The sequence below is a fragment of the Polyodon spathula genome, chromosome 44 (assembly GCF_017654505.1).
Source record: "Polyodon spathula isolate WHYD16114869_AA chromosome 44, ASM1765450v1, whole genome shotgun sequence".
NCBI classification, from domain to species: Eukaryota; Metazoa; Chordata; class Actinopteri; order Acipenseriformes; family Polyodontidae; genus Polyodon; species Polyodon spathula.
Genome location: NC_054577.1, coordinates 1,612,816 through 1,628,938, shown reverse-complemented (window position 1 = coordinate 1,628,938; position 16,123 = coordinate 1,612,816). Strand labels below are relative to the sequence as shown.

At 42.8% G+C, this 16,123-nt stretch overlaps 3 protein-coding genes across 4 annotated transcripts in view; 1 reads left to right on the top strand and 2 right to left on the bottom strand.

The window, feature by feature from the left end:
- Window positions 1-359: 359 nt before the first annotated feature.
- On the top strand, window positions 360-3,715 carry LOC121305575 (cysteinyl leukotriene receptor 1-like). The gene is made up of 3 exons (XM_041237246.1): window positions 360-483; window positions 1,210-1,256; window positions 2,519-3,715. Exon 3 carries the CDS (start codon window positions 2,554-2,556, stop codon window positions 3,652-3,654), a length of 1,101 nt encoding a protein of 366 aa, XP_041093180.1. The 5' UTR covers window positions 360-483; window positions 1,210-1,256; window positions 2,519-2,553; the 3' UTR covers window positions 3,655-3,715.
- Window positions 3,716-5,548: 1,833 nt separating this feature from the next.
- Window positions 5,549-8,413, bottom strand: LOC121305596 (C-type natriuretic peptide-like). The gene is made up of 2 exons (XM_041237286.1): window positions 8,162-8,413; window positions 5,549-6,238 (listed from the first exon to the last, which is right to left on the bottom strand). The coding sequence occupies exons 1-2, from the start codon at window positions 8,273-8,275 to the stop codon at window positions 5,909-5,911; spliced, it is 444 nt and encodes a 147-aa protein (XP_041093220.1). The 5' UTR covers window positions 8,276-8,413; the 3' UTR covers window positions 5,549-5,908.
- Window positions 8,414-14,125: 5,712 nt separating this feature from the next.
- The window catches only part of znhit1 (zinc finger, HIT-type containing 1), a 4,549-nt gene continuing 2,551 nt past the window's right edge, over window positions 14,126-16,123 (bottom strand). The window contains exons 4-6 of one of the 2 annotated variants that reach the window (XM_041237284.1): window positions 15,968-15,994; window positions 14,842-15,011; window positions 14,126-14,456 (exon numbers count right to left, since the gene is read on the bottom strand). In XM_041237284.1, coding sequence (XP_041093218.1) covers window positions 14,435-14,456; window positions 14,842-15,011; window positions 15,968-15,994 — 219 coding nt within the window. In that variant the 3' untranslated portion in view covers window positions 14,126-14,434. The remainder of the gene's footprint in view (window positions 14,457-14,841; window positions 15,012-15,967; window positions 15,995-16,123) is intronic. The other variant, XM_041237285.1, reaches the window with a different exon arrangement.

Genomic DNA, 16,123 nt, shown 5'->3' with positions numbered 1-16,123 from the left:
CCGAGCCACACACACTAACACACAAACATACACAATTAGAGCCCTGCAGCAACACTTGTCGCCAGATCTAAAGGGAAAAAAAAGACCCCAACTCCAACATTATATCGTATTGAACTTGTGCTTCACCTCTCCCTCAAAGACATGTTTTCATGACACATGTGAAGATCCGCTTGTGGACGCGCCTGCGCCCGGGCGTGCGGCCAGCAGGTTGTCTTTGTCACTGGTGAAGAATGAATACCTGCTTTGTCGAAACTTGTGGTTTTAAAACTGAAACGGAATTATCAGCGGGGCGGGTGCTTTTAACCTGTTTCCAGGAGACGTAGTTTGAAGTCCCAGTATCAAGCCCCCAGCTCTCCCTAGTGTGCCGCTTTCTGCAGTGAACTGAAACCCAGTTGCAATCCTGCAGAACCGACGGCGTGTTCCTTCGGCTTGAGAGTCCACAAGGAGTGTCTGTCCGCCGGTGTTTAGCAGTTCCCCTGCGGGGTATGTATTTGCATGTGCTAATCAACAGCTTTAATCTCCAAACATAAATATCTACAGCCGTGTAGAGAACATTCCTCTGCTGTGTGTGCTGGTGCGGGGTGGGGGGACCAGATGGGAACGCTCATGCGTCATTTCAGTTTTACATAGTATATCACAACTCCAAGGCATTCAGTGTATGCCACACGCTTACGATCACAGCTAGATTTGCATGTTGCATTTGGAAATTGCATTTTTTTTCCGTTTTCTGAAGAATTACAAAGCGCTGGGGTGCAGCTCAATATGTTAACGTTGCAAACATGATGCAAACATTACTATTGTTGGTGGCGTTCTTGTTATTGCATTTAGAAGTTCTCATGTCGCAATAGTAAAGCTGAATGGTTTTAAGAGGATGTTCAGAATGCAAGTTTAAAAAGAATATATAACTCGTCTATTGCGAGAGACGGCGTCGGCGCCGTGGGGACCCCCTCCCCGGACATAGTGCGTGACTTTCGTCATCTTTCGTCATATTGAAGTTATTGTGACCTCATAATCGAACTTCGAACGAGAGAGGGGCGAATGACGACAGAGAATTGGAAACAGAGAGTCGAGGAGGAAATGAGGAACCTCGCTCGGTGGCGCACAATAGCGTCTTATTGACATTTTTGGCTCCTTCCTGAAACGTATTTGTGGAATCATCCCGTAGCTGTTATTAACTTATTTGTATTTATTTATTTATTTATTTTTTAGAATTTTGCAGTTTAAACATGAGCCGGGAGTTCAATGCAATATAAAAGGTAAGTTTTCTGTGTGTGTGTTTTTCCCCACTCGAAGTGCAATTATGTGTACGGCTGTTATATATTTATACACATATTTATGTCGATTTTTCAAGTAATTGAATGTAGCTGGTGTGTAACGTTTGTTCATTTGCTTGTTCGATATTTCCAAAAATAAGTGAACGAATTCAAGTAAAATTCGCAACTTCACAGTAATCTCGTGTAACCCCGTGTTAATTTTAGGAACAATACAGGTTAACGCAGAGCTGCCAACAGTCCCTTATTTGCCGGGACTCTCCCGTTTTTTTGGACGCTTCTCTCAGCCAACTTTCGGGATAGATGTTTTCCTGTATTTTGCTCAAAACTCTACTTTTAAATCCATTTTATGTCAACAAACCTTTAATTTCTGCAAAAGCCACGTACTGTCTGTGGTTAATGCAGCCCCTTGTGTGTACTTGGCAGGGTTTAGGACCCAGGGGAGTTCTGAACGTCTATAATATTATAAACTGTAAAAACGAGGCACTTTATTTGGCACTGGGTGTGCCCGTCACAGGGGCAGACTGCTTCTCGTTCCAAGTCTGTCCTGCGTTGGTAATTTTTTGTTATTGTATAATTTATAAAAAATAAAATAAAAAATACAGAAAATAATTACAGAAAATGCTCTCTTAATAAATTGATTAAAAAAAAAAGATAGAGATAGATAGATAGATAGATAGATAGATAGATAGATAGATAGATAGATAGATAGATAGACAGATATATAGGAGATAGATAGATAGACAGATAGATAGGAGATAGATAGATAGAAGAAAGTAGATAGATAGAAAGGAGACAGACAGACAGACAGATAGATAGAAGAAATTAGATAAATAGGTAGGTAGATAGAAAGGAGACAGACAGAGATAGACAGATAGATAGATAAATAGACAGATAGAATGTGTGTATAATTTTAATGAAAGCATTACATCTATGCAATCATAATGTGTTGCCTCTGTGTGTCGACTGAATATCTTTGTGGAATATTTGAATAACAAATTAGAAAGATAAAATATAAAACATAGAAAGGAAAAAAAAAAAGCGAGCTAGTGATCTTGCGTCTGGATTCGGTACAGCACAGCCTGAAACCGGTCCAGGACAGAACCGAATCCAGATTCAGAATGAGGAAACTGGAAATGTAGTTTTTTTTTTTTTTTTTAAATGTGTTTATATATTTGTTGATATATTTTCTGGCACACCTTGGGTTCTGTTTTGATTAAAAGAGAACCATATTCTATTTGTTACAGTGTGGGTTGAATTAAATACCCACCCCTTGGCAGCCATGGATTGGTTGGAGGGGAACCAATCAACAGAAGGGGGCGGGAACTTCAGCTCCGGCAACCAATCCTGCGGCAACAGCGACGGCTTCAAATACACGGTCTACTTATCTGCCTACTCTGTGATCTTTCCAGTGGGGCTGATCACCAACTCGCTGGCCCTTTACGTATTTCTCCGCCTGACTCCCAACAAAACGCCCAACACTGTCTTCACAATCAACCTGGCCACCTCTGATCTCTTCTTCGCCCTGACCCTCCCTTACCGGATCATCTATTACTCCCGGGAGGGGAGCTGGGGCTTCCCAGATTGGCTGTGCCGGGTTTGCACCTTCGCTTTCTACGTCAACCTCTACTCTAGCATCCTCTTCCTCACAGCTCTCAGCGTCTCCCGTTACGTGGCGGTCCTGCATCCTATGAAGACTCGAACCCTGATCACGGTCCGGAGAGCCCTGGCCACCTCCCTGGTCATCTGGGCCCTGGTGAGCCTCTCCTCCACCCCGTTCCTCCTCTCCGGGACCCACCCCCGCGGAGGGAAGACCCGCTGCTTCGAGCCCAGGAACCTGGGCTCCTGGAAGAGGATTCTGATCATGAACTACGTGGCGCTTGTCCTGGGGTTCCTCGCCCCTTTCCTCACCATCCTGGGCTGCTACTGGCAGATCATTTGGCGGCTGACCCAGGCTGGGAAGAACCTGGGGCAGGACCGTCCCACCCCGCAGCACCAGCGCTCGATCCACCTGATCGCCTTCGTCCTGACGGCGTTCCTCTTCTGCTTCCTGCCCTATCACGTGCAGAGGACGGTCCACCTGCATACCATGCAGCACCCGGGCAAGGACTGCGCTGGCCAGCTGCTGGCGCAGAAGATCGTGGTGGTGACTGTCTGCCTGGCGGCGGCCAACAGCTGCCTCAACCCCCTGCTGTACTACTTCGTGGGCCGCGCATTCCGCAGCTCGGTGTCCAGGGTCACCTACAGGAGGGGCGGCCTCCGAGGCAGGGGAGCGTCCCGGCAGTCGGCTTCCTCGTTCAGTCTGTTGTTCCGGAGAGGCAGCTTGAAGAAGGAACTTGAAGAAGGAACCGTTGTGAAATGCATAGTGCATGACATACAGTAAAAACATGATGTGCAATACATTACATACAGAGGAAAGAGCAGAATACAGGATAGCAGCAGAATACATGAAATAGTGCATTAAATACAGTGGAAAGAGCAGAATACAGGATAGCAGCAGAATACATGAAATAGTGCATTAAATACAGTGGAAAGAGCAGAATACAGGATAGCAGCAGAATACATGAAATAGTGCATTAAATACAGTGGAAAGAGCAGAATACAGGATAGCAGCACATGAAATAATAATACAGGATAGCAGCAGAATACATGAAATAGTGCATTAAATACAGTGGAAAGAGCAGAATACAGGATAGCAGCACAATACATGAAATAGTGCATTAAATACAGTGAAAGGTGCAGAACACACTGTAACATCGCTAAAGTCAGTTTGGTTTTTTGTTTGTTTTTTACTTTGCACACGTCTGGCAGGAGACTGGAAGCGAAGAGAATGCTAATCAAAAACTCCTGAGCCGAGCAAAGAACTGATTTTTTGTGTCTTTTCATTGTGGAATTTCTCTCTCTCTCTCTCTCTCTCGTGATTTACACTTCCGAAGGTCTCAATGCTCTCAGAGATTTTCTGCGCCAATACTGGGATTGTGGGGGAGAGAGAGTGGTTGTGAAAATACCCTTGCCCTCCTGAAGAGGGCGCTGAAGAGACCAGCCGCGGTGAACACTTTGCTTTGGAACGGGAGGACGGCGCCAGCTCGAACTTGAGACTGCGCGAAAACAAAAATTAATTTTATTACTGTATCGCCCCCCCCCCCCCCCCCCCCAAAAGTGTGAACCAAAGTCACCTCACAGCCTGTGATCGCCAACTAAAATGGCCACAGACGATGTAAACAAACTGGCAAGTCAATTGTGTTGTAACAGTTCTCAAGAAGAAATAATTGACGTTTTATGTTACTGACATTTGAATTCTCTCTCTCTCTCTCTCTCTCATTCTCTCTCTCTCTCTCTCTTTTCTCTCTCTCTCTCATTCTGGTAAAATTACTTTTCTTTTACCCCAACACAATTCAACGACCCAAAGTGTACAGAACAGCTCAATCATCAAACAGCGCCGTGGCTGGCTGTCCCCCGGCAGCCCAACACTCTTATTGACAGTGTTATGGCAGGTGCTTGGTGTCATTCTTAAACTGAGAGTTAATTTCAGGTCTGCGTGACGCATGTATGTGCACTTGAGTGGAATCACAGAATGCCGATCCTTTTAGAATAAACAAGAATACAAAATAAATATGTTTCTATTCTTTTAATTTTTGTAAACGTTATTTTGGAACATAAAAAGACACAAACTAACTATATATATATATATATATATATATATATATATATATATATATATATATATATATATATATATATAACTTTAAATAGCGAGACTGATTAAAGGAGTGACATACGTTGCTCACTAATTTTATAAAAAATTTTAAAATGTTCAAGGTCTAACATTACAGCGTGGAGTCTGCGTGTCGTACCGCGTTTAAACGGCTGAAAAAATTTAAGAGTAAAATATATTTCGTACGTAGTTTGCATCAAATGTGATTTAAACTTAATTTGTGGTACACACCATGTCTCCAAAAAATTTTTACAATTATGTTAATAATATTAATTATATTATATTATATATTATTATAAATTTAAGATTCTACGTGTGTATAACTGTGTATACTCAGCGGGGTCGCCCGAGTGTAAACCTTTTTTTTTTTTCAAAATTTTGTAATGCAGTGGTGACTCAGTACCAGGAGTCAAAATTTAAAAAATATATAAATAAATACAAATATAAAAAAAAAAAAAAAACAAACAAAAAAAAACATGTCTTAGAGTTCGTCTTCTAATTGAGGAATCTTTGACCGCATTGTAAGATTTTTACAGATTTAGTTGTCAAATAAAAAAAAATAAAATAAAAATAAAAAAAAAAAATATGAAAAAAATAGGGTAGAATATTTTTAGTTTGAAAAGCTGATCTGACAAAAAGATTTTGTCTTCAAATGTGTTCCATGTTTTGATTGTGGTTCCAACAATCACGTCACGACTGTTTACAAAATGCTTTTAGCAAGGACCGTATTTTAATTTCTTTCTTTCAAGCTTTTAATGAATTTGCTCAACATTATAGTTAATAAAACCATTTTTTTTAATTATTATTATTTTAGAGGTTATTCGTTTGGTCCTTAAGAAGTCAGAAGCAGAAGTCTGAATTCAGGATAAATGTCCCAGAGACATCCCTCGCCCCCCTCCCCTATCCCGAGATGGGGTCGCGCCTAGCACCCGAGTCCGCTCATGGACCCGATCCGGTCCAGTTTCATCCCGAAACAGCCCCGGCCTCGTTGCACTGTCTTCTTGCGCCCGCGAAACATCTTGCGGCTGCTCACGAAATCTTTCAGCAGGCGGCGCCACGGCTTGTTCTCGGCCGGGGGCTCGGGCTCCGGGTCAGCCTGCGGACCGCGTCTCCCGGAACCGGGGTGCAGGACTCCGAGGGTCGGGGCGGCACGCTGGTTTAGCCCCGTCTCCTCCCCCGATGAGCCCTCGGCGGCGCCCGCGTCTTCAAGCAGAGCGGCGAGCTCGACACCGAACAGACCCGCCGGCAGGCTCTGAGAAAGTAAAATAACGCTTCATTACTAACCCGTGCCTTATAAAAAAAACAAACAACAAGCCAATCCCACTAAAACCATTAGCAACGTGTAAAGAAACCACAGTGACAGTGTGGTAAAGCACAGAGAGGTCTGGTAAAGCATAGGGAAGCATTGTAAAGCACAGAGAGGTCTGGTAAAGCATAGGGAAGCATTGTAAAGCACAGAGAGGTCTGGTAAAGCATAGGGAAGCATTGTAAAGCACAGAGAGGTCTGGTAAAGCATAGGGAAGCATTGTAAAGCACAGAGAGGTCTGGTAAAGCATAGGGAAGCATTGTAAAGCACAGAGAGGTCTGGTAAAGCATAGGGAAGCATTGTAAAGCACAGAGAGGTCTGGTAAAGCATAGGGAAGCATTGTAAAGCACAGAGAGGTCTGGTAAAGCACAGGGAAGCATTGTAAAGCACAGAGACGTTTGAGCATAGCTGTAGATCATTAAATCTGTTTTGTGTTTCAACCTTTAAAACAGCGTGAATGAGATCAACTCAGATTCAGCCCTTATATAGGCTCCTTTTTCTATGCGTTAGGCTTCCTATAGCCGGTGTGCCATTCCACCGCTCCCAGTACTGGAACCAGTCTAACTGCACTGTCCCCCAGGCAGGACGCGGCGGTTTGTAGCCAAAACGAAGGATTTAAAAATAGAAAAGAAAAAAAAGAAATGAATTTGGCATTTCATGTTTCACGTTTAACATATTGAATACCGCTGTGTAGTTTTCCCATATACTTAACAGACAATTAAAAAAATAAAAGTGACATTTCGAAATGTAAAGTGAATAAAAGATCCAAATTATGTTCGTATAGTTTTGTTTTGTTTTTTAAATGCATTATTAATGTCTCAATCCTGAAACTTGTAATCCAGCTATTCCCAGAGAGGTCTTGTAAAGCACAGGGAAGCATTGTAAAGCACAGAGAGGTCTGGTAAAGCATAGGGAAGCATTGTAAAGCACAGAGAGGTCTGGTAAAGCATAGGGAAGCATTGTAAAGCACAGAGAGGTCTGTGTAAAGCATAGGGAAAGCATTGTAAAGCACAGAGAGGTCTGGTAAAGCATAGGGAAGCATTGTAAAGGTAGATCATTAAATCTGTTTTGTGTTTCAACCTTTAAAACAGCGTGAATGAGATCAACTCAGATTCAGCCCTTATAAAGGCTCCTTTTTCTATGCGTTAGGCTTCCTATAGCCGGTGTGCCATTCCACCGCTCCCAGTACTGGAACCAGTCTAACTGCACTGTCCCCCAGGCAGGACGCGGCGGTTTGTAGCCAAAACGAAGGATTTAAAAATAGAAAAGAAAAAAAAGAAATGAATTTGGCATTTCATGTTTCACGTTTAACATATTGAATACCGCTGTGTAGTTTTCCCATATACTTAACAGACAATTAAAAAAATAAAAGTGACATTTCGAAATGTAAAGTGAATAAAAGATCCAAATTATGTTCGTATAGTTTTGTTTTGTTTTTTAAATGCATTATTAATGTCTCAATCCTGAAACTTGTAATCCAGCTATTCCCAAACTCACCCTGTGGCTGCTGGTTTCCATTCCAACCGAGCGCTCAATTACTTAATTAGACCCTTAATTGAACTGATAATTAGCTTAATTAGACCTTTGTACTTGTTTTCAACTCTTAAACAGTTGCAGGTCAATTATCAAATGTTACAGCTGACTTGAAATATGCAACTAATCAAGAGCTGAAAACAAGTACAAAGGTCTAATTAAGCAATGATCAGTTCAATTCAGGGTCTAGTTCAGTAATTGAGAGCTGGGTCGAAATGGAAACCAGCAGCCACAGCAGGGGGTCCCCAGGACCCAGTTTGAGAGGCGCTGCTCTAGGCGATAGCAAGCTTGTCTGAATCAGTTTTTTAAAGCCCTGTGAAAGTGAAGGATTGTTACCTTGTGGTGGCCGTGCTGCCGCGCCGGTCTCCCCTGACAGTAAACAGCCAGGAGCATCAAGCAAATGAGCCGAAAGCAAAGAGAAGAGGAAGGAGATGAAGACGAAGTGCTCATCTTTGTCAATGCAGTGATGGCAAATCTTATAAAAATCAGACTGCTGCTGCTGCTAATATAAAACAAATATCAGTTTTATGTTTCAGAAAGTATAATTTTTTTTTCTAAAATGTTTTTTTTTTTCTGCCCTGTATGTTATCAGGACTGGTCAGATTCTAAACCTGAACAGAATTGCGGGGAAATTTAAAGGGTTGGCAAAGTGATGTCACCCATTTTTGCAGGTAACCCTGGAAACCCCCACCCCACCCCCCCTCCCCTCTCACTCTCTCTCTCCATCCCTGCTCTCAACTATGTATATACCTTGAATAACGATTCTGTCTTGAATAAAGGATCCCTAAGATAGAATTGAATCGGAGCACCGATTTGAAATCGCCAGTCTTTTCATTTCAAAGGCGACTAATGGAAACACCATGTCGCTGCTGAACGACTTTAACATAATCTCTCCTTAAAACACTTTGATGTTTATTCTCATGTTCATGAGTCGCTAATTGACAATTCGTGATCTCCTTTGTACATCCCGCCTGTTAATCGAAAGCCAATTGAAAAACCGTTCAGTTTTCTCGCAGAAAAAAAAAAAATAAAATAAAAAAACGTGGACCGATTTTGCAAGTTCAACGACAGGCGATTGAGTGATTGATTGATTGATTGATTGATTGATTGATTGATTGATTGATTGATTGACAGGCGTGATGGCAGGGCTCAACGGTGACCTTTTGCGAGGATTTCGTGACCATAAACCCTTCTCGCAGGGAAACCGGGGGCTCTCGGAAAACTTTTGATAAATACGTGCACAAGCGCCCCCCGGGGGGCGGGGGGGCCCCCCCCCCTCTCGAAAGCACAGGGGGAGGCGCTGTCAGACCCTGTCGCGAAGGATGGGTTGACGGAACTGCCGAAAAAAGAAAGTCACAAAGTGCAAACGAATTTGTCACATGTATTTGCCGACAATTTTAGCGTTAGCGTCATCATCGGTCTGGAAACAGACCCCCCCCATTAAAAACTACAAAAAAAAATAATCGAACAGAGCAAAGCGCCGTCTTTTTTCGGTCTTGCCAGATTTCTGCAGAGTTTATAGCCCAAAGTCACTTCAAAAACAGCCCAATTATTTGTTATTTATTTATTTGTTATCTTATTATTAACACGCAGGCCAGGTGCATAAAAACACAAAAGCTTTCGTAAGGAAAGCTATCGGGTATAAATCTGATAAAAACTACAAGTCCCAGTACAGCTCCTCCACACGTCACTGGCAACACATTCGTCCGGAACCTCTGAAGGGACAAATCATACCCGACCAGCAACCGAATTACAGCGCGATCCCTTTATTGAAATACTAATGCTGGTGCTGTATCCAAAACAATACTGCAAACATAAAAACAGTTCAGTCTTTTTAAAGTTATACCACTAATCATCTAATTGCATTATCAACCCGCGACTCGATAATATTTCCCGCGGCTGCGTTTGTAAAGTAGCCCAAATGCCGCGGGAAAACCGCGGACACTGGAGCCGGCAAGCGGGGTCGCTCTTACAAAAGAGACGCAGCGGATTCAAAATGCGTTAAAAGGCGGGCGTCAAAAAAAAAAAAAAAAAAAGAAAAGAAAAGTAATCAATCAATAAATAACGGGACTGTGGTCACTCCATTAAAGGACATCTCTCTAAAATATACATGTTTGATAACACCGTGTAACAATATTTTTTTTTATTTTTGTTCCTGGGTAGTAAGTGTTATTTCCTAATTGCTTATGCCTCAAAAGTATAGAAAATGGCTTTTATTCCCCACAAACTTTGCTTAAGACAGCATAATCGTAAATCTCGAAAAACTACTCACTTCTAAATCTTTTGTAGTCATTTTTGTATTACTTTAGTATAAATACATGTTAATTTGGATTCATATGTTGTTTTTTTCTGACTTTATGTGAATGAAAAGACACACATTTGCCCGTTTTCCCATTGGAAATAGTGATATTTTGAAATATCACTGTCCTGGTCACAAAAGCAAAGTTTGTGGGGAATAATAGTCATTTTCTATACTTTTGAGGCATAAGCAATTAGGAAATAACACTTACTACCCAGGAACAAAAATTGTGTTACATAGTGCACAGTAATAAAACAAACGAGGTCCTATTGGAAGTGACTCTGCTGCAGCCACTGGCTCACTGTGTGTGTGTGTGTGTGTGTGTGTGTGTGTGTGACCCTGTGTGAGTACTCACCCTTAACCTCCTGTGGTCCTTGTCACTTCACCTCCTTGTGCTCCGTCCTTCAGATGTAAAACAAACGAGGTCCTATTGGAAGAGACTCTGCAGCAGCAGCAGCGGTTGTTGATGATTTAGAGTTCACCCCCCTGTCATCCTAGGGACGTGTAACGTTCTTATGTTTCTCAGCTTTTTTTGTCGAGGAGGAAATTCTCGGACGAAGGTTAAGAGAGTCGATGAATTCAAATTTTTGCTTTTATTTTTATAATATCTATATATATACAATGAACTTGAAAAATATGCACTGACCCCCCCCCCCCCCCCCCCCCCGCACGTTTAGCTTCACAATCCACAAATCCTTTAGTCTCTCACTCTCTCTGCTGAGCGTCGATGACACGCACTGACGTCAAACAAGTTAACATCCTGACCCCTGAACAAGCAGCCCCCCCCCCTGCATTTCTATGGCATTCTAAAGAGCCCAAAGCAGAAAAGATTCTCCCCTTCAATTAGTCCCTGAACCTCAAGCCAGCCGTTGAGACATTGTCCTGGGATTGCGTTTGAGTGCCGGGCCCAGGTGATGGATGACCCAGCTCCCAGGGTGTCAGAATGGAATGACCCTCCTGTATTGTCTGCCCTGGGTTGGCTTCGGGAGGGGGGGCTCTGGTTTACTGCATTCCCATGTGTGCTGGTAGCTTGGCAGAGCGAAACCAGGGCCGTCACAATGACTGGAGGGCTATTCACCAAACCAGTGGGTGCGTCACTCGCATCAGCAATGAAAGCCAGTCATGTGGGTTTGCCCTTTTGAGTTTATGAGGGAAGCAAGATATCAATCAATCAATCAGTTAAGCTATCTCTATATCCATCTATGTCTGTATCTGTCTCTATCCTATCTCTCTATCTATCTCTATCCTATCTGTCTATCTATCTCTATCCTATCTGAGTATCTATCTCTATCCTATCTGAGTATCTATCTGTAGCCTATCTGTCTATCTATCTCTATCCTATCTGAGTATCTATCTCTATCCTATCTGTATATCTATCTCTATCCTATCTGTCTGTATCTATCTATCTATCTCATCTATCTGCTCTATTTGTCTATCCTATCTGCCTGTATCTATCTCCTCTATTTTATCTGCCTGTATCTATCTCCTCTACTATATCTGTCTGTATGTGTCTGTATCTACCTCTCGTCTGTAAAAGCCAGTTCTGAGAGAGAGAGAGAGAGAGAGAGAGAGAGAGAGAGAGAGAGAGAGAGAGAGAGAGAGAGAGAGAGAGAGAGAGAGAGAGAGAGAGAGAGAGAGAGAGAGAGAGAGAGAGAGAGAGAGAGAGAGGAGAGAGAGAGATGAGAGAGAGAGAGAGAGAGAGAGAGAGGAGAGAGAGAGAGAGAGAGCTAAGAAGAGTAGTTTTTAACAACACCGCCAAACCCCGGTGTGTGCTTGCCTGGGTATGAACTCAAATGAAGACATTTCTGGAGGGTCCAGCGATCGTTGCTCAGAGACAAATCGTTTGAGGCCTCGCCTTTCTGTCTGTCCCAGAGACTCCTCCTTTTGAAGTCCCAGCTTCATTGACGTCATTGCTGGAGGTGGGGGGGACGGGGGACGGGGGACACTAAAAAAAGGTTTCCGTGACAACCAAAGATGTATTGAGTTCTGTTGGTTAGCTGGGGGATTGAATGGCACTGGGGTGCCGGAATGCAGATGAGACTCAGTCCGGATGGGGGAATGATTTATGACATCACCTCTGTTAGCAGCAGTCGTGCGACTTGCCCTGCTCCACATTGCTTCAGGAAAGCAGAGTATTACAAGGTGTGAAGCCTATATATACAAGATACATTGCAGTGTTGCTGTGTACAGCGATACAACATGCAGGACTTTACTGCAGTGTGAAGGTTAAAGTGTCTAATGTCTAAAGTCTAATGCAAGACTCATAAGGAAATACAGTGTAGTTTACAGTCAGTGCAAATAATAACACTGCTAGAATATGAACTGGGATGCTGTGTATAATAATAACACTGCTAGAATATGAACTGGGATGCCGTGTAGAATAATAACACTGCTAGAATATGAACTGGGATGCCGTGTATAATAATAACACTGCTAGAATACAATATGAACTAGGATGCCGTGTATAATAATAACACTGCTAGAATACAATGAACTGGGATGCTGTGTATAATAATAACACTGCTAGAATACAATATGAACTAGGATGCCGTGTATAATAATAACACTGCTAGAATATGAACTGGGATGCCGTGTATAATAATAACACTGCTAGAATATGAACTGGGATGCCGTGTATAATAATAACACTGCTAGAATATGAACTGGGATGCTGTGTATAATAATAACACTGCTAGAATATGAACTGGGATGCCGTGTATAATAATAACACTGCTAGAATATATGAACTGGGATGCTGTGTATAATAATAACACTGTTAGAATATGAACTGGGATGCCGTGTAGAATAATAACACTGCTAGAATATGAACTGGGATGCCGTGTATAATAATAACACTGCTAGAATATATGAACTAGGATGCCGTGTATAATAATAACACTGCTAGAATATGAACTGGGATGCTGTGTATAATAATAACACTGCTAGAATATGAACTGGGATGCTGTGTATAATAATAACACTGCTAGAATACAATATGAACTGGGATGCCGTGTATAATAATAACACTGCTAGAATACAATGAACTGGGATGCCGTGTATAATAATGACACACTTAGCTAGATATAATAACAATATGAACTGGGATGCTGTGTATAATAATAACACTGCTAGAATATATGAACTAGGATGCTGGGATGCCGTGTATAATAATAACACTGCTAGAATATGAACTGGGATGCCGTGTATAATAATAACACTGCTAGAATATGAACTGGGATGCCGTGTATAATAATAACACTGCTAGAATATGAACTGGGATGCCGTGTATAATAATAACACTGCTAGAATAGAACTATGCCGTGTATAATAATAACACTGCTAGACTATGGATGCCGTGTAATAACACTGCTAGAATATGAACTGGGATGCTGTGTATAATAATAACACTGCTAGAATATGAATGCCGATAATAATAACACTGCTAGAATATGAACTGGGATGCTGTGTATAATAATAACACTGCTAGAATATGAACTGGGATGCTGTGTATTATAATAACACTGCTAGAATATGAACTGGGATGCCGTGTAGAATAATAACACTGCTAGAATATGAACTGGGATGCAGCCAGTTAGGATTACAGAGTTAAATCTGCAGTGTTAGCAGTGCAATAGTGACAGGATAGCGCATCAGCTGAGGATCCAGCGAGGAGGTGCTGAGATCAGGTGAGTCCAGTGCAGAGCAGGGGGGGGGTTAAACAAACAGTGCCTATTACTGTTATAGTAACGGATTCAAACCGCCAGATTTCTCCCTGAAAACTATTTTGACGAGGAAAGGAGAACCGACATGATACAGTAGCTGATTCCATAGGCCCGTATTGTAAACCCCATCGTCGTGAAACGGAACTTGCACATTAATTACAGCAGATGGCGCTCTTGTCTGCGAGTCTGTGTGCAGCTGAAGAATGAGAAATTAATTTACTCAAAAAGGAACTCCTTTATTGATTACTCATTGTTTTTTATTGATTACTCTTTTATTGATTAGATACTTTATTGATTAGATACCCATTGTTTTTTATTGATTACTCATTTATACAGATATTTTGGTTAAACGCGACTGAAAACCCAAAAACTAAGACTTTAAACTTTACCTTTTGTTTTCCAAACTCTAGCACCTGCCACTTCAAACAAAAACACTTAAAAAAAAAAAAAAAAAAAAAAAAAGATTCCAAAAATAATTATTTTTATTTTATTTTTATCTTCTCTAGGATCATGCTTTTTTCTTTTTCAAAGTCTGTAAATGGTTCGCTCCTCCTTGGTTTAAGGTCAGTTTTCAGTTCAAAAATCCCTTCAAACTGTCCACTTGAGGCACCTGTCAAAAGCAGAAAGAAAAAAGCACGCTGTCAATATTCAGTGAAAGCTTCTCAGAAGATCAACACCCGAGGATTTCAAAAACCATTCAAGATTCAAAAGCTATGCTGCCTATAAAACAGGGTTTGGTCTTCAACGTGCCTAATTAATGAATCAAATATTAGAGCAATTAAGAGAGGATTGAGCGACTGGGGTGGAACGGAGCCTGACAGACCCCTGCCCGTACTCCAGGTCCTGGCAGCTCAAGACCCCTGCCCGTACTCCAGGTCCTGGCAGCTCAAGACCCCTGCCCGTACTCCAGGTCCTGGCAGCTCAAGACCCCTGCCCGTACTCCAGGTCCTGGCAGCTCAAGAACCCTGCCCGTACTCCAGGTCCTGGCAGCTCACCTGGTCTCTGCGTGGGTCCCCAGACACTTGACGCTACAGTAACGGGCACCACAGGAAACGCATGTGTAGTTCGAGGGGAACCCACACACCGCACAGAAGGGGCGCTGGGGCAGCTTAGAGGGCGGGGCGCAGGCTGTCAGGTAATTCGGCCCCTCACTCGCACTCAAATTCTACACGGTAGAAGAGACAGACAGCGAGTGGTGAATTAGGGATGGCTTTCGTTGACCTGCACTGGAAAGTCTCCAGGAATTACACCCCTGCGACCGAACTCAACCCCCACCCCAATCCCACCTCCTGATTCTAATTACTGAGACTGAACCTTGCAGGTGTAAACCTCAGCAAAACAACGCAGCTCTAACGGAGAACTGTCTATTATTACTGAGCTGAGGTCTGCCCTGGGCAGGTGAGGTGTGGTGTGATGTAATGTGACGTCATCTGATGTCATGTCATGTGAGTCAGTGTCTGTCTGTCCTACCTACCTGCCTGTCTGCCTGCCTGCTTCTCTCTCTCTGCCTGCCTGCCTGTTTGTTTGTCTGTCTGTTTTTCTGTCTGTCTGTTTTTCTGTCTGTCTCTCTCTCTCTCTCTCTCTCTCTGCCTGCCTGTCTCTCTCTCTCTCTCCTCTGCCTCCTCAAGAGAGAGGAGAGAGACAGGCACGGACAGGAGGACAGTAGAGGACAGGACAGAGAGAGTAGATCTCTCTCTCTCTCTCTCTCTGCCTGCCTGTGTTTGTCTGTCTCTCTCTCTCTCTCTCTCTCTCTCTCTGCCTGCCTGCCTGCCTGTCTCTCTCTGCCTGCCTGTTTGTTCGTCTGTCTGTCTGTCTGTCTGTCTCTGTCTGTCTGTCTCTCTCTCTCTCTCTCTCTCTCTCTCTCTCTCGCTCTCTCTCTCTGCCTGCCTGCGTTTGTCTGTGTCTGCCTGTCTCTCTCTCTGCCTGCCTGTCTGTTTGTCTCTGTCTGCGTCTCTCTCTCGCTGCCTGCCTGTTTGTCTCTCTCTGTCTCTTTGCGCATGCAAAGGACAGGTTTTGTAACTAGTGCTCCCCACAGCTTGAAAAATTGTCCAAAAGCAGGTGAAAAATAAACAAATACATTTTTTAAAAAAAAGGTGAAGTAATTGTGGTGATTTTGTTTACCTTGGTTTTGTCTGCTTGTGGGATCACCTAGATAAATAAGGGTTAGTATCATTTCAAGGATAATCTGTTATAACTTGACTCCTGTCGCGTAGCGGTTTCATCCATTCGAGGTTTTACCGCTACCAGCCCAGCAGTGTGCAGAGGTTACATGCTCAG